The 25,354-nt window shown below is 41.3% G+C and overlaps 1 protein-coding gene across 1 annotated transcript in view; it reads left to right on the top strand.

Annotated features, from left to right (window-relative positions):
* The window catches only part of AHI1 (Abelson helper integration site 1), a 2,471,520-nt gene that overhangs the window by 237,821 nt on the left and 2,208,345 nt on the right, over positions 1–25,354 (top strand). Inside the window, exon 5 of the mRNA XM_044087109.1 lies at positions 15,973–16,192. Coding sequence (XP_043943044.1) covers positions 15,973–16,192 — 220 coding nt within the window. The remainder of the gene's footprint in view (positions 1–15,972; positions 16,193–25,354) is intronic.

Here is a 25,354-nt window from a genome sequence, read left to right as displayed (position 1 = left end):
GTCACAGGATCACAATAACTCCAACTTGCAAAAGGCATCTGACCTGGTGGATATCGTCCCCTCAAGTCCATCAGGGCAGACCCTTTGTTCCTCCTGCCCCGGTCGCCATGGTTACATCGGACGCCTCCCTGATCGGGTGGGGGAGGCATTATCAGGTCAGGATGGTCCATGGCACTTGGCAACCTTTCGAATATCATCTGCACATAAATGTCCTAGAGATGAGAGCAGTGCTTTTAACGTTGCAAGCCCTCAACGACTCTCTTCCCCTGGGAACTATTGCAGTCCAAATGGACAATATGTCCGTAGTGTGGTATATCAACAAACAGGGCGGAACCAAGTCCTATCCACTGTGTCGAGAGGCTCTCAGACTTTGGCAGTGGGCAATCTCTTCTCAGCGATTTCTGATAGCAACGCATATCCCCGGGAAATCCAACATCATAGCGGACAGGTTGAGCAGAGCTATTCTCATGCCTCACAAGTGGTCTCTCAAACAATCAGTGACGGAAGAGATTTTTCAGGAGTGGGGCCTTCCTTGCTGCGACCTTTTTGCTACATCTCAAAACAGCAAATGCCCAGACTTCTTCTCTCTCTTCCCCCTTCCAGGCCATCCCCCCAGAGACGCTCTAACCCAAGATTGGCCCCAGGGACTTCTTTATGCCTTTCCCCCTTTCCTCTGATACCTCAAGTAATTCAGAAAGCAACCGCCTTGAGAGCCAAGTTGATTCTCATTGCCCCTTATTGGCCTCGACAGATATGGTTTCCGTTCCTACATCGTTATCTCTTGGTACAGCCATGGCATCTGGACCCGGTTCCAGATCTTCTGACCCACCAGTCGGGCAGCTGCACCAATCCATACCTTCTCTCAACCTCACTGCTTGGTTGCTCCACTTCCATCCTTAGCCAGGCTTCCTATGATTTCTAATCCCGTCCGGGATATCATAGTAGCTTCCCTTAAATCTTCTACCAGAAGGATTTACACTAGTAAATGGCAACGTTTCTCCTTCTGGGCAAAAGCTAGGAATATAGACCCCTATACTGCTCCGATTCATTCGGTCTTGGACTTCCTAGCTGAGATTTTTCATTCAGGATCCTCTTCCTCCACAGTAAAAGTTCAGCTGGCAGCCATTTCGAATTTTCATATAGGCTTTTTGGACCACAACATTATGTCACATAAACTTTGCAAGGCATTCCTTTGAGGTATCTCTTTACTTAAACCTCCGATTAGAGACCCCCCACCACAGTGGGATCTAAATTTAATTTTAACATCCTTGATTCTCCCCCCTTTCGAACCTGCGGCTGCCTGTTCATTGAAATTTCTGTCTTGGAAGACACTCTTTCTAGTCGCCATTACTTCTGCCAGGAGAGTATCTGAGCTTCATGCTCTCTGCATTCGTCCTCCCTACTTAATCTTCCACAAAGACAGGGTATCTCTAAGGACTAACATGAGAGCTCATGAAAAATTGAAAAAGGAGATCTTGCATCTACAGGATGAGGTGGTGGGGGAGTCCTGTTATAGGATGCAAACTTTAAAAGTAAATGAGAAAATATGTAAACTAGAGGGAGGCATTATTCAGAGGAAGCGGAACAAGCTTATACGTGATTTAAGGGATTATGAGACTGGTATACTGTTTTCATGGCAACGAGAACCTGTGCGTAGCAGGTCAAAGGTTAGAAAAGCAAGTCAAAGACAACGCGTTTTTTCAGTGTCTTCAGCGTCTTCATCGGAAAGGAGCACTGCGAAAAATGTAACTTTTGCCAGCACTTCTATGACTACTAATGTAGGTGAAGTGCTTGATGGTGCTTCGGTCTCTTCCAACACAGGGGACTCCTTTCATACGAACAGTTCGAATAAGGGGCGAAACGGAAGGAAGGGAAGAAACCGCTTCAAATGACTTATTGGTATGTGAAGCTGGTTCCATTCTAACAAATGTTACTAAAGAGACTCTAATGTGTATTAATTTGTCGAATTTGGAATTGACCATTGATATGCAAAATGTTTTATATAAAGGTAGCAAGTTTATACCAAAGTTTTTTCCTTCTTTTGCAGACATTTATTTAGAAATTAAAGATTTCATTAGAACGTTGCTGCTTAAAGTTTATTTTAAAAAAGAAGATGAGCCAATAATTGAAAATTTTGAACCTAATTTTTGTAACATTGATTTAGATGATAGCCTTTTGAATTTGTCTACATATGACTATGATTGGCCAGACCCCAATGAATTGTGTGAAAATGATGAACTAGTTAATCATGAAAGTAATTATAATACTGGCTATGGAAAATTGAATGTACCATATCTAAAGAATGTTAACAAGTTTACACCCAGCATTGCTGTACCTGCCATTTCTATTTTTTTTAAAGTTCTTCTTAAGGAAGTTGATATAGCTTATAAATTATTTTGTAAAGAAAAAAGATGCTATAACCTAAGTAAAAATGAATGGCAAGCATTGAAAGAATTGAAAAAGTTAAAATCAAATTTTATATTTAAATGTGCTGATAAAGGTGGGAATTGGGTTATCATGAACAAATCTGATTATTGTGATATGGTTGACATTCTACTTTCTAATGGTGATGAATATAAAAAATTAGAATGTGAGCCAACCCAGATATTTAATGATGAGTTATTATTCCTGTTAGAAAAGGGAGAACGTTTGGGCTTTTTTGAACATAGGGATGTTTGCAGAATATATATTAAAAAACCTGCTATACTTATCCTGTATGCTCTGCCTAAGGTGCATAAAAACTTAGAAAAACCTCCTGGTAGGCCCATAGTCTCAGGGATAGGCTCCTTTTTGGACAATGTAAATACTTTTTTGGATTTTTATCTGAAAACATACCTGGGTAGGGTTACAGCTCACATTTCTAATACTCAGGATCTTATCAATAGTGTATCCAAAATTAAATGGCACCCAGACTATTATTGGGTAACTATAGATGTTAAATCATTGTACACAAACATTGACATTAGATGGGGACTGGATTCAATTTATGATATGTTGGGTGAAGGGCCAAGGACCAATTTTTTGGTAAGCTTATTAGAGTTCTGTTTGACTCATAACTATTTTCTATTTAATAACAATTATTTTTTGCAAATAAAAGGTACGGTGATGGGGCAGCTTTTGCCCTCATATGCTGTCATATATATGGGCTTTTGAGAAAACATTTATTTACCCTACTGATTTTTTTAAGAACAATGTGATACTGTATCAACGCTTTATTGATGATCTGATTTTCATCTGTAAGGGAGATATAATTGATTTCTTTGAATTTTTGAAGTATTGAATAATAATGGGCACAATCTTTCCTTTTCTTATGAATTAAATAGAACACAGATTAATTTTTTGGATCTGTCACTATTTGTAGATGGGGAGAATATTGGATTTAGGCCCTATAGAAAATCTACTTCAGTTAATATGTTTTTGCATGACAAGCATGCATCCTGACTCATTACTGAAGGCTTTACCTTATGGAGAATTCAAGAGAATATTTGATCATACTAGTAACATCAATGAAAAATCTAATGAATTAAATAAAGTTGTGCTGAGGTTGGGTGAAAGAGGTTATAACAAAATACAGTTATTAGCATATAGGGATAAATTACTTGGAAGAAAATCATTTGGAAGAAAAATAGAGTCTATAAATTTTGAATCTAGACAAGAAGAGTTGAACATAGAACAGAACAATGAAGAAGCTGATAAACTTTTTTATGTTACCAAGTTTACTGCCTTTTCTGATAAATTAGTGTTATTGGTCAAAAAATATTGGTATTTGGTCAGTGATGATGAATTGATTGGTCACTTGTTCCCTAAACATATCACGTTTTCATATAAGAGAGGAAAAAATCTTAAGGAACTGTTAAATAATAATCTAATTGAAAGGAAAGAGAATATCATGACTTCAAAGTTGGGCACATATCGTTGTGGTTCTTGTAATATTTGTGATAAGGTTGTGAACCTGAGCATCATTAATGATGTAAATTATACTCCTAAACATCATTTTAATTGTAAGTCAAAAGGGGTGGTTTATATCTTGGGATGTTCATGTGAAAATATGTGGTATATAGGACAAACCAAAAGGATGGTTAGGATACGGATTTTAGAGCATTTAAAAGATATAAGGAACCAAAATTTGTTTAGCCCTGTTGCTAAGCATTTCTTAGAAAAACATGGTGGGTCTTCTAATAGTTTAAGATTTAGTGTTTTGGGAAAACCCTTCCTTCAGAGGGGAGATGATGTTGTAGGAAAACTATTGGAACTTGAGACTAGAATGATTTTCAAGTTCCATACCTTAAAGCCCAATGGTATGAATCAAGAATTAGGCATCTAATGAATTATTGATGTTTAGTACACGCTCACTTATTTATTTATTTATTTATTTATTTATTTATGTATTTATCTATTTATTTATTTATTTATTTATTTATTCGTGTATTTATACATTTATATTCATGTTATAGAAATTTATGGTTGGTTTAAGGTCACTTTAAATAATCCTTCATTGTTAAATTGATTAATTAGGGGACTAATTTGTTAATTGTTTAAAAGAGAAGTGTATATAAATGTTATGAGTGCATTGAATTAATTGTGATCCTTGAAGGCGAACTGCCGAGGTACCAGATCGTTTAATTAAAGAAAAGCAAGTTACTGGTGAAGTACTGGCTGGCTGTGCGTTTTCTTATCTCTAAGGACTAATCCGTCTTTCTTACCCAAAGTGGCATTGCAGACTAACTTAAATCAATCCATTGATCTTCCAGTTTTTTTCCCAAATTATTCTGATAGAGCGGAACAAAAATTACATTGTCTTGATGTTCACCGCCAACTCAGATATTATCTAGACAAAACTAAACATTTTAGGAAATCTGATCAACTGTTCCTATCCTATGCAGAGAACAGGAAAGGCCTTCCAGTTTCCAAGGTGACTTTATCTAGATGGCTGTCTTCTGTGATTACTTACATTTATCAGCTCAGAGGCAAAGAGTTGATTTCTAGGCCAAAAGCCCATTCTACCAGAGCTCTAGCCACATCTACAGCTTTTCAGGCTAGACTTCCAATAGACACTATTTGTGCAGCAGCCACATGGGCCTCTCCTCATACCTTTGTTTCACATTACAAATTAGACTTGGCCTCCAGAGACAGAGCGAATTTTGGTTCCACCGTTCTCAAGAGTCTGTTCCATTGAGCCACCCAGGATAGAGGTGCTAGGGATGCGGTCCCATCCAGCAAGAATGAAGGCGAGATTGACAACTTAACATTAAGAAGTTATGTACCTACCATAACGTTCCATGTTAGTTGTCTTCTCTCTTCTTTCTTGGCGTCCCTCCATCCCCCTAGCCTGGTCAGACCGAGAAGATTATGCCTCTTCTCTTAAGAGGCTTTATCCTTTTTTGTAGCTAATCAGCTTCTAGTGTCACTAGATTAGGTTGATCCCTTTCAGAGGATTATGATGATTATGATTGTCATTTTTAGTATTGTTACTTTTTCTTCCTCCTCTACATTTGGAAGAATATATTCCATAATTTCCTTAGCTACCAAACGAGATCTGGGTAGTCTCCGCCTTGCATCATGGGATATAGGGTTGCCTCGAGCTGGTAAAATTAGCTCTCGAGCTTAGCAGTGCAGTGGAGCCGAGGATCGGCTCCGAACCCATCCAGCAAGAAAGAAGGCGAGAGAAGACAACTAACATGGAACGTTATGGTAGGTACATAACTTCTTATTTTTGTGCTTTCTAGTCACTTAGAAAGATTATACTGTGTCCATGTAGTCTACACTTTGTGATAACCTTTATGAATCCCCCTTGATATTTAAGGCTGTAAGAAAATCACTAGAAAAACTAAAATTAGGAAGACGGTCTGAGTTATGCTTATGTTGTTTTTTTCACTCAGAATGGTGTACACTTAGTGTAAGCATTAATGAATTATAGGGATTATATTCTAAATACAGAGAACACGAGTATGAAGTATTTTAAATGAAATAACAAAGATGTACAAGTACTTTTTAATTCTAATATATTTGTACTGTGTATTGGTTGTAATGCAGCCTGATATCTACCAAGAGAGCAAACAGTTCTACTGGTATGATGCAAGTAAGAGTAAAAGAGAGCATTGTAAACTAATAAAGACAGTACAAGCTGGTATAAGTATATATACATGAATTCAAGCCAAGCAAAAGCACAGGTCTCCTTACAGTATGTTATATTCATGGAAGAATGACTTGCCCTAATTTATGAATGCAAGCTCTTATAGCAAGGACCATTCACTATATAAATGTCAGCCTCTGAGATAATATGGATTACAACAACAGACTAAGCTGTGTCAGGGTAACAAGCTGTTACATACAATCAGTCATAAGTGTGACAGGGAGCCACCTATATGTCCTGTCTGAAAAAAAATGCTGCAGAATTAAAAAAAAATGTCCCTTTAAGTTGGTTAGCAGCTGTTATTGTGGAGTCTGATGATCTGATGAAAGAGGCAGAAAACAGCTATTTCCTAACCCAACTCCTGCTAGGTGTCATAGATTCACAGTTTAGTTTCGCAATGTCCTATGCATTTAACTTGCTAGAGTTTTTTTTAAATTGCTTTCTGTTTGCAGAAGAATAAAAGTAAAATTTTTTGATGAATATTCATTGCTTAGATTCTATTAACCCATTAGGATCGGAAATAAAAAAAAAATCATGATCATCTGCATAAAGTGTAGCAGAAAAGATTTATTTTTATTTTCTCCAAATATTTTGGGTTTCTAATACTATGGCAAGAATGGACCCCATTCCTTAGTCAAAGTACAATTAAAGTTCGTGAAATTAGTATTGTTTCAATCTTTGATGTCACACCAAAGTGCTCTTCGCAGCACCCGTAATAAGCTCAGTAATGACTCCTCCTGCGATTCGTATGGGTTTACATGGATTGGTAACGTATCTAAATACGATTGCAGATTATTTTTTATAAGAACCATTGCTCCTACTGCTGTTGGAACTGTCTGGGTATCTTTCTTCCACTTAGCTCTCGTTTCTGCCTGCAGATCCTGATATTTTTTGACTTTGTGTCTGTCTCTACACAAGACACTGTAATCACTGGATGTGGCGATTTCAATGATCAGTGCTACTTTTGTCTTCTTTTCATGGACCACTATATCTGGTTTTCTAGCGTCTATCTTTTGAATGGTTGGTAATGGGTGATCCCGTGTGATATAAACATCATTTTCTATGACGCTTTGTGGCTCATCTTTCCAGTGTTTTAAAGCCACTTCAGTACCATAATGTTTGCACAATCCCCAGTGCAGCAATCTTGACACATTATTATGCCTTTCAGTATACAGTCCTTCTGCCATTAGTATATCACAACCAGCAGCGAGGTGTGCGACTGTTTCCATTTTGGTTTTACAAAACCAGCATTCGTCTGTTTCTCCCACATGTTCAATGGACTTTGTAAACCATTGTGTACTTAGCCCACTATCTTGGGCCGCCAATATTAACCTGTCATCTCTTGGTTTGAATTTGCCTCTCCTTAACCATTCCTGCATGCAATCCTGATCAACATGAGGTTCTTCCCGAAGTTTTCTATACTTGCAACTGTATTTATGCATTTTCCACATTGCTTGCCTTCTTATCTGATCTTTCACATTACATTTTTTCTTTTCTTTTTTTTTTTTTGGCACATTCAGTTGCTGCCTGATTTTTATCTACTTCTGGTTTGATTTCCATTCCTGCTTGATGGGAGTATGCTTCTGCTAGATTAAGCAAGGAGTCGTCTTAAATTTATCCTCCTCATGTTTCAATAGTTTCACTTCGTTTGGGTCTTGTGAGGTCAACAGATATACGTGGAGTCCCACGATTGCAGATCTGTACATGTAATCAATATCAAGGAGGCCCATACTGCCTTCGGAACAGGGAATACATAATCTTTGTATACCTTGATGTTTTATAAATCATTTGGTGAGCATGAAGCATCCTTCTTGTTTTGCTATCTAATCTATACAACACGTTTTGGTGACAGTCAGTCACTCCAAAACTGTAAGTTAGGACAAGAAGAGGAAATTGGTTTATAGCTTGGATTTTGTTCCTAGATGTCAGCGCTGTTTTCAGGATTAATTTAAGTCTTCTAAAATATTCCTTACTAAATTTTATTCGCATTTGTTCATGTTTTATTGTTGATTCTTCATCAGTTCCCAAACAGGACTCGAATAACCTATCGCTCGTAAAAAGTTTAAGTACCTAGTTTCTAATTAATTTGTATATCTGCTTTGCACCCACTGCATGAAGTGTCCTATATAAATTTTGCTAGCTGAAAAATACTCATATGAAATGTTCTCATGTATATATTCTGTATTGCTTGTATAATATCTTTGATTTGAGAATGATTACTTATGTACTGTTTTTTTTCACCAATTGTATAAGCTGCCAATAACATGTACTAAATGTCTTTATTAATGTAAATTCTGTATTGCATGTGAAATGTCTTATATGTGGAGTTTTTTCTCCCTGGGACTCCATTGAAAATGGGCACTTCTGGCCCAGCTGGAACATCCCGGTAAACAAATGCAAATAAAATAAATATTTATACACTCCCTCTTGCTCAAGTTCTTTTATGTCACATTCTTGTCCCAAACTGATGTTTTCCTGGTGCTGCAGCTTTCCTGCTTTAAAGGTTGCTTTTGAGCATTTGTCAAGACCAAATGACATTCTTATATCATCTGAAAAAGTTTTGATAACCTGCAGTTGTGCTTTCAGTTCCTCATCTGATGAGCTATACAGATGTTCTTCGTGTTTCACTGTTGCAGTCATCACATTTGGGTTATCTGCCTGCAGAGATGGCCTTCAGCCGGCCTGAATACCATAGTCTTGGATTCCTGAGTCGATGCTGTCTCTTCTTTCATGAAGTCAGGTCAGTGGTATAAAACATGCAGCTGATGCCATTACATCAATCTTTCTTGCCGTGCGGTGCCTGAAGCAGAAGCAGTTCGCAAGTGCCGGTCGTCCGACTCCTGAAATTTTCATTTTCGAGTTTCAGAACCGCAGTCTTCAAAAAAGATAAGTACCCCATTGAGGATCTTTTTTCTTGCTCCAACCGATGTCAGTAAAAGTAAACAATTGTCTTACCTGTGGAAAGCAAATACCTCATAAAGATTTTCATTCGTACTGCATCCCTTGCTTAGGCCCAGACCACGATGTCCCTCACTGTCAGTTTTGTGCCTTGTTCAACCCCCAACTATTCATCGTCGGGCTGTCTTTGCAGCAAATTATTTTGGTACTCTGTATCAGTACTCCAAAATGGCTTTAAGTCATCCGACTACCGATCTTCCGAAAAAACACTAAAGATAAAGACAGACTGCATAGGTCCAAAACTGCAGACGACACTTCCGTTAAGCTAGTCGCCAGTCCGCCGGTACCCAGTGAGGCACTTTCGCAGCCCCTGCTACCTGCTAACTCAGATGTGCAGGCCTCTACTGAGACCCATTCAGAGTCCGCTAATGCCACGAGATGCTTCTTCGACTATGGAACCTGCAGATGTCTCTACCTTGGATGGGTCCAGAGCCGCTGTGCAGGCATTTGTTTTTTAGGCATATGGGCCTGCGTATGCTGTTTGGACGTCGGCTTTCTAGGGGTGTATCGAGTTTTAGGCCTGGATGAAGAAGATGGTGTCAGTTTAAAATGCAAGTCTGTATGCCTGAATACACCGGCCCATATGCCTAAAAACAAATGCTTAGAATGGCCGAAGATCTTATTACATTAATTAGGGGAAACCAGTCTTCCCCCTCTAAGAGACCTAGAACAGAATTTCCTTCTGATTCTTCTGATCAGGAATCGGATATTTCTGTTCCTTCTGATGATCAGGATTTGCCCTTATCTACCTATGAGGATTCTGATACAGAGGATTCCATTCCCTCTGCTTCCTCTCCAGAAGATTTTTCTTTTGGTGAAACCTTGCACACTCTTAGGGAGCATTTCCACTGGGAAAGCCAAGATTACTCTGACTCCAAAAAGAGGCTTAGGGAATTCTTACTTTTTCCTCAACACAGGCCTTTAGCTATCCCTCCTGTTCTGGACATTGTAGGTGATGCTTTCTTGGAATCTAGCCTTTCCTCAGACACCTTACCTCCAGCTCCCAGAAAACCTGACAGGTATTACAGAGTACCTGACTCTCACAAGTTCCTGTTCAAGAATCCTACTGTGGAAGCAGAGACTATTTCCTAAGGACCAAAGGGCATTAAGGCTACTGCTGCCAAAAATCCTACCCCTTCTGATAGAGATTCTAGAGCCCTGGACAGATGGGGTAAGAAGGTATACACTTCTGCTACTTTGGCCATTACGGCTTTAAATTGCTAGTTTCATATGTTAAAGTACCAGCAGCATATTATGGGACTACTTAAACAGAAAATTATGTTGATTCCTGACTGTGCTGAACACAAAGAATTACAGAATTTAATGCATTCTGCAGAACAAGTTGGTAAACATACTTTGCAATGTAGTTTTGACTCTTTAGAAGCATCTTGCAGGGCTGCTGTCACTGAGTCTGTACTTAGAAGGCATGCTTGGCTTAAGGAGCAAAACTTGCCAGATCATGTTAAAGCTAAATTTCTGGATGCTCCCTTAAACCAAGACTGCCTGTTTGGCAAAAAAGCAGAAGTCCTCAAAAGGATGAAGGAAAAAGCTAAATCTATGCAAATTGTTCAAGATTTCCTACAGGTACAGCCTCCCAGATTTAGTAAGCATTGGCCATCTAAGAATTGGTCCTTTCCAGTCTCTTCCAGGCCTTCTCAGTCCAAACCCAGGAAGAGCAGACCACCCAGGTTACAGTCCCAGGCTGCACACACGCCTAAGCAGTGGGGGGCTCGCACTTCCAAAGCAGGGAGTAGTAAGCCACCCCCCTACGGAAACATGGCGCAATGACTTACCCTTAGCCCTTCCAAGCCCTGCTCAACTGCCTGCTCCCTTAGGAGGAAAACTCACCCTGCATGCAAAAACCTGGGAACTCATTACCCAGGACAAATGGGTTTTACATATAGTTTCCCAAGGATACAGATTCGACTTCCACACCCTACCAACCCCAAACGGTTGGCCAGACCTACCCCCAAATCAGTGGGCGGAGGCCCAACAGCAGGTTCTCTCTTCTAAGTATCAGGGCTATTCAACCTGTGCCAGCAGAAGAAAGGGGACAAGGGTTTTATTCAAGACTTTTCCTGGTACACAGAAAAGACAGCTCCTGGCATCCTATCCTGGACCTCTCTATTCTAAACACCTTCCTGGTAATCCCAAAATTCAAAATGCTAACACTTCAACAGCTGCCTGGTTGTCAACCTTAGACTTAAAGGAAGCTTACCTGCACATTCTAATAAGGGAATCTTGCAGGAAATACCTACGCTTTAGGGCATGCTCCATGCACTGTCAGTTCTCTGCACTTCCCTTTGGCTTATCTACTGCGCCTAGGGTATTCACAAAGTGTCTAGCTCCAGTCATTGCATTTTGCAGGCAGAGAAATATTCAGCTGTACCCATCCTTGGACGATTGTGTGATTCAGGCAGAAAGCCAGGACTTGCTATTAAAACATCTGGCATTCGTAAAGAAACTTCTGACCTCACTGGGGTACACCATAAATGAAAAGAAATCTCACCTAGTACCCTGCCAACAGATTGGATTCCTGGGAGCAAGCTTGAACATAACTTCCCAGATGGCTTTCCTCACTCCAGAGAAACAAGTTTATTTGACAACCTACTTCAAACCTTTGGCCACAAAGCCCCAGCTATCTGCAAGGAAAATTCTGCAAGCCCTGGGATTCATGGCCTCTTGCATTCTACTAATTCCATATGCAAGACTGCATATGAGGAAACTACAATGGTATCTAAAAAGCCTATGGAATCAACATTCTCAGGACCTGGAATCAATGATTCCTATGTTTCCTTGTATAAAGACAGAATTCCTTTGGTGGGCAAAGGCATGCTACCACAACAAGGGGCTCTCTTTCACTCTACCCCCTGCCGCCCAAACCCTAACAACAGATGCATCAGACTCTGCATGGGGGGCTCACTTGACAGGGCAGTGCATTCAGGGCAAATGGAACTCAAGACAGATGCATTTGCATATCAACCAAAAAGAAATGTTAGCTGTACAGAATTCCCTGACAGCCTTCAAAGACCACATCCTTCCAGGGCAATTATTGGTAAAGACAGACAACACCTCAGTTATGTGGTACATAAACAAGCAGGGGGGGAACCCACTCGTACCCTCTCTGCGGACTAGCCATGGCTCTGTGGAACACAGCCTTGAGTTTCCAAGTGCACCTACAAGCTCAATTCCTGCTAGGCAAGCTAAATTCGCTGGCAGACAACCTAAGCAGAAATCTCATGGACCCACATGAATTGAAACTGGAGCCAAAAATATTCAACCTCTTGAGGAACAAATGGGGGACTCCAGAGGTGGACTTGTTTGCCTCCCCTCAGAACTACTAATTGGACAAATTCTGCACAAGGACTTCCCACAGTCAAGCTTGGAAAGTGGAAGCCCTGTCCTTTACCTGGGAAAGCCTCTCGATTTATGCCTTTCCCCCTCTGCCTCTCCTCTCTAAGGTTCTGCTAAAGGTCAAACAGGACAAGCCAAGGACAAAACTGATTGCACCAGAATGTCCACGCCAGCAATAGTACCCCCTCTTGTGCAGTTTTTTGACACTGCTGGAACCATGGCACCTACCTCAGAGCCCTTCCCTGCTGTCCCAGCAGGTGGGCCAGATTCTGCACCCTCAGCTTCAAACCCTGAACCTTGCAGCCTGGCTAATTCCTTGAGCTCTCCAATAGCATCCCTCAGTAAGCAGGTGCTAGATGTCATTCTGGAGGCAAGGAGGCCTAGTACTAGAAAATCCTTTGCTAAAAAGTGGAAAAGATACTGTTCTTGGAGCCAGACTCAGGGGATGGACACAATGGTGCCTAGCTTACCTCATATTCTTCAGTACTTAACAGAAATGCTCCACAAGGGCCTATCTTTCTTGTCAATTAAAATTCATGCCTCTGCCATTTCAGCACATTATAATACTGAGCCACCCCTCTTCTCTCACCCCCTACTAAAGCAATTCCTTAGAGGGACCAAAATCTTAATACCCCCCCCCCCCAGGAGAGCCCCTACTCCAGCCTGGGAACTTAACTTTGTATTGGAAAAGCTTGCTCTCCCTCCCTTTGAGAAAGCTGCAACTGCAGAGTTGAAATTCCTTTCTTGGAAAACAGCCTTCCTTCTAGCCATCACTTCAGCAAGAAGAGTGTCTGAATTACAGGTCCTCATGGCAGTGGAGAACCCTTCATTATCTTCCATGCAGACAGGGTTTCCCTCAGGACCAATCCTTCATTTATGCCCAAGGTGGTGTTGAGTGTGGCCCTAAATCAGTCCATTCATTTGCCTACCTTTTTCCCCTAATCCACAAAGCAAAGGAGACCGAATACTGCACTCGTTGGATGTGCACAGACAACTTAGATTTTATTTGGACAGGACTAAGCCTCTCAGAAAATCTGAACAGCTGCTAGTTGGCTTTGCTACAAGAGCAGAGGGGAAGGCCATTTCAAAGCAAACCATTTCTAAATGGATAGCCCATTGCATTCATTTTTGCTACAAGCACCATGGAAAACCTACCCCACAGGGGATAAGATTACATTCCACCAGGGTTGCATCTACCTCTGCAGCCTTTCTCAGAGGAGTCCCTACCAGGGACATCCTAGAAGCTGCTACCTGGAGCTCTGTACATACCTTCACCAAGCATTACCACATGCCTATTTTTTCTAAATCCAGAGCTGGTTTTGCCACTGCAGTCTTGCAAAGCTTAATAGCTGGCCCTAATGCTCTCTAACTTCCTCTTCCCTTCCTTAGCTTTGGGAATCAACCCAAATGTGATGACTGCAACAGTGAAACACGAAAAACATAGTACAGTTGTGTACTCTTACCATAAATGTAGATGTTCGAGTGTATTCACTGTTGCAGTACTGGTTACCCTCCCTCCAGCCCCCTGACTTCTCTTGGCTCTACCTTTCATTCTTGTTTAGGGTATTTAAGTTTTCTGGTGTATTTGCTTTTTGTTGGAGGTGTATCATAATATATAATTGCTTCCCAGTGAGGGGGCACCTGACATCTGGGGTAAGAAAAACTGATGTAATAGCTTCAGCTGCATGTTTTATACCCCTGACGACCTGACGTTATGGAAGAAGAGACAGCATCCGATGCAGAAATCCAAGACTCTGGTATTCAGGCTGGCTGAGGGCTACCTGCAAGCAGATAACCCAAATGTGATGACTGCAACAGTGAATACACTCGAATAGCTACATTTATGGTAAGTGTACACAACTCTACTTTTTAAATCGTCGACAAAGAGAAGATGAGAAGGTCTAGAGTGAGTTGAAGGATGAATAGTAAAAATAAAATGGAGCCAAGAACAGGGCCTTGGAGCACCCACTTAGTAGTAAACATTTTGCTAAAACATTTTTTCTCCATTTTCCAGCAGCTGATGATCAACTGCTCCCAGCTACACTCTTTATTTACCTGGTGTACTAAACTCATCCCATGTCTGTAGCCAGTGAGGAGATCGGGGTTACTGGTGTAGCATCATACTGCTGCTGGGAGTGTGTTCCAACTCCTTCCCTCCCTGTGGCAGTCTTGCAAGATCCTCAGTGGCTGCCTACATGAGGTGCATGCACAACTTCCTGACCAGTTCTCCAGGCTGTTAATTCTGCTATTGGAGCAAACGATGGGCAAGTCTTTCACTTTCATCCTCCCCTCATCCATTCCCTTCCATACCTATGCCTCTAGTAAAACATGAGTTGTCTGAGGTGTAGAAAGGGCTTTATTCTTTTGCATCATGGAAGTAGATCTACTAGAAAATGTTGAACAGGCCTTTAACTGAGACACAACATTCAGAAATACATTTTTCACAATGTTTTATTTAAAATTATGTTTTGAGTTTTTGAGACAGATGCCATCTTGAACTCCACGAATAGGACATGACAAAAGGGGACACATTCATATTGTAGAGAAGGTTGTTGTTAATGCCAGACGGTTCCCTATTATATGATCGAAGACGCATTCTTTTGAATGCGTCTTGATTGAACTTGAAAACATGAAATGGCATATAAGCGAATTATTTCCCTTGTTATTTTGCTGTTTTTGTCATTGTAGTGCGATCTCGGAGTTTGGTATATGTATGTCGGGGCCACTTTATGTAATGTTTTAAAGTTTTTTTTTTTTCTTTTTTGGAACATCGATTTTTTTCCCTGAGAAAAAAGATTGTTGTTCTAAGTGTTTGGGTTTGTAAGCGTTTGCTTACATGGGGTCAATAAATCAGCGTTTGCTTTTTTAAGCATTCACTGATTTAATATAGACCCTGCCAGACATGCTTTATTAGGAATAAAATGCATGCTGCTCATTAAGGAATATATACTTGCTCACGTTCTCAAGCAATTGATTCTAGACCATTTTTGCCATAGTCTTTTTTGAGGGTAGATAGCCTATTTACAAGTCTGAAAGCGATTTGAATTTTATGATTTTGAGCTTTCGGTATGAGCACAATGCCTGTTTTACTGCCATCAGTACATAATAAGAAATAGGTTAAAGGTCTGGGCTACAAGGCCAGCAGTTAGGAGTTAGCCCAGGTGTTAAGAATTTTGAATGAAGAATGTGATCATTAATTCTTGTGACCAGAGAAACTGTGACAGTCCTGAAGTGTAACTTTGGATGAAATTTCTTAAGATTGCTTCTGCCAGTGAGCACAGAGAGTATGGTGTGACTATTGAAACCACCAAACCTGATTAATTGAATAGTCATACACTTTCTGCTATAACTAGTTTTAGGAGTCCTTATTGCTTTTTAAATGTATCTGAATAACAGGGTGTCTTGGGTACATGTACATTTCCTTTTCTTTTTTCTTTTTAGTAAATTGTTAGTGTTTCTGATGCACTGTCTGTTGATTATTCACAAAAAAATATTGCTCTTAACTGTATAATCCACTATAATTTCAGCTGTCGGAGAAGAATCTGGACCTAGAGAAGTCAACAAGCCTATATCAGAAGCAGAAGATGAGCAGGAGCAAAAGAAGCAGGTTCATGATGACAGTTTTGTTCTTGGAGTCTACATTCATCGCATGGACAGACCTAAAATGGATTTAATGGTGTCGAATCCTGTCGTTAAAGTGCATGTGGTTGATGAAGTCACTGGGATGTATGTAAAGAAAGAGAATAGGTATGGTTGTTCGCGTTTTTAAAATTAATTAGACTCAGTTCAGATTCTAGCTGCAATGCATTTAGAGTGGAGCAGACATTTTATTGTTTGGCAGAGCAGCAGATAAATTACAAGTGAAAAAGCTTCACAAGCGGAGATGAATTTGCTATTTATTTCTAGGTTTTCTTTTGCCCACCATGCCTGCTTAGTCTCAAGCACCCCGCAGTCCTTTTCATTCCCTGAAGTAGGGATGTACCCAGTACAGTACAGGTCAAAATGTCTGGAGGGGCTGTCATTCAGGTAGTCATAAAGGTTCTTTTGTGCCCCAGCCTGCATCTGTGCCTTCAGCTCAGCTTGCTGCTGTTGTGCATCCGCTCTTCATTGATTCAGATGAATCTGGCTTTTTCTCCAGCCTGGGGGTTTCTGGTATAGCTCTAATCTCACAAATCTAGTTGCTGATTTGGGCAACCACATCACTGCAGGGACATCCATTTGATCTCCTCCTGACATAGATGTGCCCCCAAATGCATGCCCAGTGCAAGCTACCAGTACCAGCTTGGGATCATCAGACTCAGCCCCACCCTCTTTCCTGCCACTTCTTGCATGCAAGCCTTTTCTTGTGTGAGGATAAATGACTGACCAGGACTCCCATAAGTTTATAGGTGTTTACTAGGCTAACAACCTCAAGGGCTTTTTAAGCCTAGCCATGCATCCCAAATCACTGACAAATTCTGATATCCTTGTATCCTCCAGGAGGAACAGGTTGAAGGAATACTGAATTTTGTTCCTTCCCTGTCTGGCTCTTCTGTTGTGCAGTTACTCAAGCTCTGATCATCTGGGTTAAATTCAGGGCTTTATCCCTCGGTGCCACAGAGCTGTGTGGAAGGAGCATTTCAGCTCTTATTAATTTAGTACTGTCAACACATATGTTAATTTGAACAGTGCAGTTAATTTTTTTACATAATTTCTGTGGTGTATATGTTGTCCCTGAACTTGTATAATTCTAGCATCATTCAGGTTTACTGCTGGGAGTGAGCATCTTTGCATTACCCAGTAGTTTTAATACTTATTTTGAGGGTGCATTTTGTCTTCTGATTTGTTTCAGGACAAACACCAAAACAGCAAAGAAAAAAACGCCAAAGAAACCAAAATATAGAACTCTGCCACAAATCACCAGAGTATAGTATCCAATAAAAGTTTATTCTGGTACCTCGGCTTTTCGCCTTCTATGTAATAATTTAACATCAAAAACATACCCTATTTATACATCTGATGCTGACCATTATAAAATTATTCAGTTAAGTCGGTATCATTAATAGATTCAACCTTTTAAACTTTTAAAGAACAAATTTTAAAGAACAAATTTTTAAAGAACAAATTCATTCATTAGCCCCCTATATTCCCATATCATAAAACTAATGATTATGTTTATAGGTTCATAGGTAGGTACTAGGCTGTCGGCCCAAGGGCCTACGTAAGCCTAGCCAACAAGGTTCCCTGGCTTATGCCACCCAAGAAAGTTATTTTCCTGTGCCACTGTCGAGCAGAGACACAGAAGTGATCCCCGGGGTGTATTTCCTATTTCCCATCCACTCATCATGATTTTTCTTGAAGAGTGCTAATGAAGAACTTTGCTTGACATAGATGGGTAGCCTGTTCCAGAGTATGGGAAGTCTCTGGGATAGGAATCTATCCCTCCAGCATGTCCTGTTTATTGTGGTGACAAGGTTTAGGTCCCTAGAGCGTGTAGCTCGGAGGGATTGGGATTTCTTTAGGTGTAGCATGTCCAACAGCTCTGGGTTTGACATAGCTTTATATGTTAGGCAGAGATCACCTCTAAGTAGGCGATATGCTACGGATTAAAGCTGGAGTTTTTTGAGGCGGTCAGTGTAGGGCATTTGTTTGAGTCCAGTAGTCCTCTTTGTGAGGTACTTCTGTGGCCTTTCCAGCTGCTGCAGATGTCTTGTGAGGTACATTCCAAAAGGGGCGTTGTACTCTATAGTGGGTCTAATGAGTGTCGAGTAGAGGGGAACGATGACCTCTTTTTTCCTGGATGAGAACCCTTTTATGATGAGGTGTGCCACATAGAAGAACTTCCTGACTACTGTAAATGATTTTAATATAAATATACATACAGATTATAAATATACTAAACATTAAATTCAGTAAACATTATAAAGTTACATTACTATCAGTGTTCATACCTCTAGGAAACAGTGTTCTGAAATTCAAAATCATTCTGCATTCTAACCTGTTAAGTTCATGTTTAAAACTGCCTCTACATTTCAAGAAAGGTCATGCCAGCACAATAAAAAACAAACTGCTGTCTGAGCCCCATGTGCAGATTCAAAGTGGTAGCCTACAGGACTGTTCATATTGTTTTTTCTAACATCTCCTAAGTGCTCCATGATTCTAACCTTGACCTGTCTCTTTGTTTGCCCAACATACCATTTGGTTTGCTGGCAACCACATCCAATGATATACACAACACCTTGGGAGTTGCAATTAAATGTTTCCCTGGCCCTGTACAACCTACCCTTAATCTTGCACCCGCTTAGGTTCTTAACTGTACAACACACCAAACATTGACCACATGCTTGTGTACCCTCTCTCTGTGCCCTACCACAAAAAGCACCATCCCCGCTTAATATTTCCTTCAAATTGTTATATCTCCCATAGGAGAAAGTAAAATGTTTTGAAAAAAGATGTCCCACGGTTGCATCCTCCACTATTAGATGTCAATGTTCTCCTATAGGAGATATAACAATAATCAAATGGGCAAACAAAGAGAAAGGTCAAGGTTAGAATCATGGAGCACTTAGGAGATGTTAGAAAAAACAACAAGAGCAGTCCTGTAGGATACCACTTTGCATCTGCACATGGGGACTGAGAGAGCAGTTTGTGTTTTAGTGTGCTGGGACAACCTTTCTTGAAATTTGGAGACACTTTTAAAGATGAACTTAACAGGTTAGAATGCAGAATGATTCTGAATTTCAGGACACTCCTCCCTAGAGGTATGAACATGGATAGTAATGTAACTTTATAAATGTTTATTGAATTTAATGTTTAGTATATTTATAATTTGTATGTATATGTACATTAGAATCATTTAAACAATCATTAGTTGTATGATATGGGAATATAAAGGGGGGTAGTGAATTAATTTGTTCTTTAAACATTTGTTCTTTTCCTTAAAAGTTTAAAAGGTTGAATCTATTAATGATACTGACTTAATTGAATAATTACATAATGGTCAGCATCAGATGTATAAATAGGATATGATGTTAAGTTGTCAATCTCGCCTTCATTCTTGCTTGATGGGTTCGGAGCCGATCTTCGGCTCCGACTCGGCACTTGCTAAGCTCGAGAGTCACTTTTACCAGCTCGAGGCAGCCCCATATCCCATGATGCAAGGCGGTAAGTACCCAGATCTCGTTTGCCGCTTCGCTGATGAGGTCCTCCTTTTACCAGCTCCTGGTAAGTGATTTATACATTACTGTTTTTGCCCCCCTTTCTTCTTAAATTTTAAAATTAATAGTTTTAGTACAGTTTTAGTCCTTTTCTGACTAGTTTTTCCCTGCCTCCTTAAAACTTTTAGTCAGACCTTCTCCCATCCCATCCCCCCCTTGTTAGGGTGTGTGTGTGTGTTTATTGATAGTTTAGTCTTCCTCTTGGGATATTTAATATAATTTCTTGAACAGGTGTTGTGTGTCTGTATTTTCTACACCATGTCTAAAGAAAGGGTCTCAGGCTTTAAGAAGTGTGACTCGTGCTGTCAGAAGATGTCTCTGACAGACGGTCACACTTCTTGCCTTTACTGCCTGGGGCCTCTTCACCTGCAGGACTCCTGTGCTATATGTCATTCTTTTAGCCAGAGAGTCCTGCAGGAGAGAAGAAATAAATTGATTTTGAGGGGCCTTCTTAAGCCGGAGGGCTCTCCGGCTAAGTCGGCTCCATCTAAGACTTCAAAGTCTTCCAAGGCCCAGGCTTCTGTGTCCAAGCCTGTGGCCTCGGCTCCGACTCTTTCAGAGTCGAGATCGGCTCCGGCTGGAGCCGATTCTGGTTTATACAAACCTTCGGCACCGATGGCTATCGGTGCCAATTCTGGTTCGACCACTTCGGTGTCGGCTCCGATCGGTTCCGATCACCATGTGGCTCAGGCTTCAGTGTCGGCTCCGATCGGCTCCGACACCCTTACCTTTGTGGCTGTATCGGCTCCGGCCGGAGCCGATGCATCGAAACTAACTGTCGGTGCCGATAAGTTGTCGGCTCCGACAGCTTCTGTGGTTTCATCGGCTCCGATGGTTCCTTCGAGGAAGAGGTCTAGGTCCCCTTCCTTGGAGCCGATACTCTCGGCTTCGCCTCTCCTCTCGGAACGGAGCCATCGGAGCCGATCTTCAAGGTCATCCAGGCTTTCTGACCATGATTTAGAGAGAGTGGTCAGTAGATTATTAAAATCACAGGCACTGGCCCAAATGCTACATAGTCCGTCTCAACAGACGACTATCAGTCCACACCCCATTGCAGTTCCTCCTTCGACTCTACCCCAGAGTTTGGAGTTGGAGTCTTCGGGAATAGTTTCTGCTACGGCTGAGGGACAGATACCCCCTTCTGCTCCTTCAGCCTCTACTCTTATCTCCTCTTCGAGACCTTCCTTAGAGGGATTTGGTGGTCGGGCTTCCCTGGTCTCATCCGAGGGGGTGAGTGGCATCGGACCCTTGTCCGACCCCACTCTTCCCCTTGGAGCCTCGGCCTTGGTGAGCTCGGCTCCGACATCTGCCTCGGAGCCCTCCCTTTCGGTGGGTCCTGGAGTTCCTGGCTCTTCGGAACGGGTTCTCTTGGACCTCCCTGGGAGGGGGGGCCTTCGAGGTGATGAAGAGTGTGCTGGCCACTGGACTCAGCCAGCAGTCTGTTCCCTTAGCTCCTCCCTCTATGGTGCCTGTTGACATCTCTGCCACTTCTCTTGCTCTCGGACCCAGAGATCCTCCGCCTCAGGTTTCCCCACTGGGAAGAACCCCCTCTTCCGAGGATTCTCCTGATTTGTCAGGAGATCCTCCATGAAGAGGACCTGTAAGAGGAAACACGTAGACTCCCCCGAGTCTATCACTTCAGATACTGACTTAGATGAGTCAGAGGGATCCCCTAGATCCCCCTCTGAGGATGTCTCTTTCTCAGACATCCTAGAACTCCTTAGACAGAGGGGAAACTGGCCCACCAATAATCCCTCTGAGGATGAGTCAGTATACCTGGAGGCGTTTGGATCTCGGCCCTCCACCTCCTGGGTGTCTCCGCCTTTCGACCCCCTTATGCAGGTTATTGCTCGAAAGGCGTGGGCTGCTCCTGACTCTGCAGAGCCAGTCCCTAGGAGGCCTTCTAAATTTATTACTGCCCCATCGGACAAGCAATTCCTCACAAAAGGTGTCCCCGCTGATGCCATGGTGGTGGCGGCTGCCACTAAGAAGGAACTTGCAGATCCTTCCGTACCTGTCCATCCTCCTAATAAGGACTCTAGGACTGTGGACAGATATGGTAAGCGGATGTTCTCTTCAGCGACCTTTGCTATGCGTTCGCTGAACTACCTGTGTCACTTCACCAGACTCCAGAGAGATATCCTTAAGGAACTAGGTGAAGTAGTACAGGATCCTACAGCTGCAGGAGCTCAAGAAAAAATTGCTTCGCAGCTAGGAACCCTTAATTCTATTGCTAACTCCTCCATGCGACTGATATCATATGCTGCTGATGTGGGACCTAAATTTAGTGCTGACATTCTTGATTCTTCCCCCCTTCGAGCCAGCTGTCTCTTGCTCCCTGAAATTTCTTTCATGGAAAACTTTATTCCTGGTAGCTATTACATCGGCTAGGAGGGAGTCTGAACTTCATGCTCTATCTGTTCGCCCCCCCTATTTGGTATTCCACAAAGACAGAGTATCATTGAGAACCAATCCGACCTTTTTGCCTAAGGTCGCCTCAAAGACTAATTTGAATCAAGCCATTGATCTCCCTGTATTTTTTCCAAACTACTCAAACAGATCGGAACAAAAACTACATTATCTTGATGTCCACCGTCAACTCAGATATTATTTGGACAGAACAAAACAATTTAGGAAATCCGATCAACTCTTTGTTTCCTATGCTGATAACAAGAAAGGCCTTCCTGTCTCAAAAGTGACCGTATCTAGATGGCTTTCTTCTGTCATCTCTGAAATTTATCGGCTCAGGGGAAAACAGCTGTGCTCAAAACCTAAAGCACATTCAACCAGAAGCTTAGCTACTTCTACAGCCTTTCAAGCTAGACTTCCTTTAGACACTATTTGTGCAGTGGCCACTTGGGCCACTCCTCATACTTTTGTTTCCCATTACAAATTGGATTTGGCCTCCAGGGACAGAGCCAGTTTTGGTTCTACAGTCCTCAAGAGTCTGTTCCATTGAGCCACCCAGGATAGAGGTGCTAGGGACACGGTCCCATCAAGCAAGAATGAAGGCGAGATTGACAACTTAACATTGAGAAGTTATGTACCTACCATAACGTTCCATGTTAGTTGTCTTCTCTCGCCTTCTTTCTTGCGACCCTCCCTCCTTCCCCCAGGCCTGGACAGACCTTTCTCTACTAAGAATGATAGTTCTGAAGACCATACAGAGCTGGTTCTTCTAGCATCCTACAGGTTTATTTCTCTTCTTCTTTCTTCCTTTGGGAAGTTATTATGCTAGGTGCTATTGCCCTTTTGTCATCAAACGAGATCTGGGTGCTTACCACCTTGCATCATGGGATATGGGGCTGCCTCGAGCTGGTAAAAGTGACTCTCAAGCTTAGCAAGTGCCGAGTCGGAGCCGAAGATCGGCTCCGAACCCATCAAGCAAGAAAGAAGGCGAGAGAAGACAACTAACATGGAACGTTATGGTAGGTACATAACTTCTCATTTTTGATGCTAAATTATGCAATAGAAGGCGAATAGCTGAGGTTCCAGAATAAACTTTTATTGGATACTATACCCTGGTGATTTGTGGATTTGTGGCAGAGTTCTACATTTTGGTTTCTTTGTTGGTTTCTTTGTTGTTTCAGCGCAAAACTGTGTTTGTTTCCTCTTTATTAGAGTACATAATTGTTTTAAATGAGTTTTAAGACAAGTAGTATGATTTATGCATAGCTTCATGATGTTCAAGTACAGGTTTGTAGCCTCAATATTCTGCCCTACTAGTGCAGCTTTGAACAGCAAATGTAGTTTAAGTTAGGATGCCATTTTGAATTTCTAGAAAAACCTTACTGAAAAAGCTCACCCAGACTCTGCCACAACTTGCTGTGAGGGAAAGGTTAGTTTGCTTTTGCTTTCTTGTTTTTTGTATTACTTTATTGCCTTCTCGAGTTTATTGTATTACTTTATTGCTTTCTTCAGTTTTGTATACTGTGATTTGTTTTCTTTACACACCGTGTTTTACTTGTATTCTGCTTTTAAGTGCATATTAAAACTTGGAAAGAGACCACAGCCTTGTCTCTTATGAGTTTCACAGAATTAATTTTTTTAATTTTTTAAACTTTTTTCCCACTCTCCCACACTGTTGCTGTTGTGCTGTTAAGCACAACTATCTTTCTAGTTGCCTACCTCTTATGTTAATTTGACCACATATTTCCTCCTCCTCCCCTTTCACTGGCTGTTGTGAGTAAGCACAAAATTAACATTTTGTGAAATCCCTCCCCTTCAACTATTTAAATTTTTTGGCCATCCCACTGTATTCCATAGAACCTGAATACAAGTGTCCCTCCCTTTCAATCTATCTTGGTCTTTTAAAATTAGTGGCTCTCCACTTAGGCAGCTAAAACTTAAATTATCCACTTTTTCTATCTAACTGCTTAGTGCACACTACAGTGCTTATGTTATTAACCCATTTTCTACATCTTACCTTTAAACATCTATTGCAAGACCACCAGTTATTGGAGAGCCCACATACTACTTTTCAGTAGTCATCTTGGGATTAGTGCTTCTCTTTTCTCCTGATGAGAGAAGGAGCACAGGGGCATTATTTCCAGGAGTCTGCTGATCACCAGAAATCCTAATAACTGCTTCATAGGTGACAGCTTGGAATTTGTGCTTATATTCTACTCCTGGTGTGAGAAAGAGCAGAGGACTTTGATTCCTGAGAATTTCTGGTTGAGCGCTGAGTGTCTTTGCATTTGATGTTCCTAATTGGTCTGGTTGCTATTCAAGGCATCTACCAGGAAAAGGCTACAACAAGCCTACAGACCCTTGCATCATCTGGGACAAAACTGTGGATCACCAAACAGGCTGTGGCCTGCTTCTCATCTTGGGATTGGTGCTAATGTTTTGCTTCTGGTAAGAGAAGAAGCAATGGAACATTTTATACAAGCAGAGTGAAGCTGTCATGAGACCAGCACTAGTAGTAGCCAGTCAGTAGCCATTCATGCAACTCCCCTCTTTTCGTCATTCTTGTCAAGCTAATTATTTATTTCTAACTTCAGAATATCTGCCTAAATACTTCATCCTTAAATTTTCAGGGTCTGTGTATTAGTTTCCCCTCATGTTTTTGGTAATGCCCTGTACAGACACAAACACCTTGAGTTATATTTTTCCTGTAAAAGCACAATTGAAATTTCACCAATACCTTTTTGCACACAGGACAACTCATTTGCAGTGACAAGCACTGTCCCCAGAGTTGCAAAACCAGATATTCCTGACATTACTTCATATTCTCACTCCAGCTGACTAATCAATAAAAAGGGTCTGTGGACATGAATATGTATTTTCCTACTATCTCCATTACCAGCTTGGTAGATTTGGGCATCCTGAGGCAGTGTAGAAACTGCTTCATGTTTGCTGACAACCAGTTAATTCTCAAGCAAACTGATGGTATGTGAGAGATGTATTTACACAATGTCACTGGAAGCAAAGCTCTCACATAAAAGTACTCCTAATTTCAGTAAGGTTGTCAGTAGTACATGTCTATATTAAATCAGCGAACGCTTAAAATAGTGAATGCTGATTTATCGACCCTTTAAAAGCGAAAGCTTGAAATCCCGAAGACACGGAACAGTGATTTTTTTTTTTCCCCAGGGAAAAAAATTGCTGGGCCATTTTCAGGACTTTGCCATTTCCTCCACTGTGGTGCAATCTTGGAGTTGGTATATTTAAGTAGATGGGGTGTGGGGGGCAAAGCCTCCCCACTTTATTT

Source organism: Protopterus annectens, chromosome 1.part1 (assembly GCF_019279795.1).
Source record: "Protopterus annectens isolate FY-2018-M chromosome 1.part1, PAN1.0, whole genome shotgun sequence".
NCBI lineage: Eukaryota > Metazoa > Chordata > Ceratodontiformes > Protopteridae > Protopterus > Protopterus annectens.
Note: the sequence above shows the minus strand (reverse complement) of the source record. Positions and strands in the feature narration are given on the sequence as shown.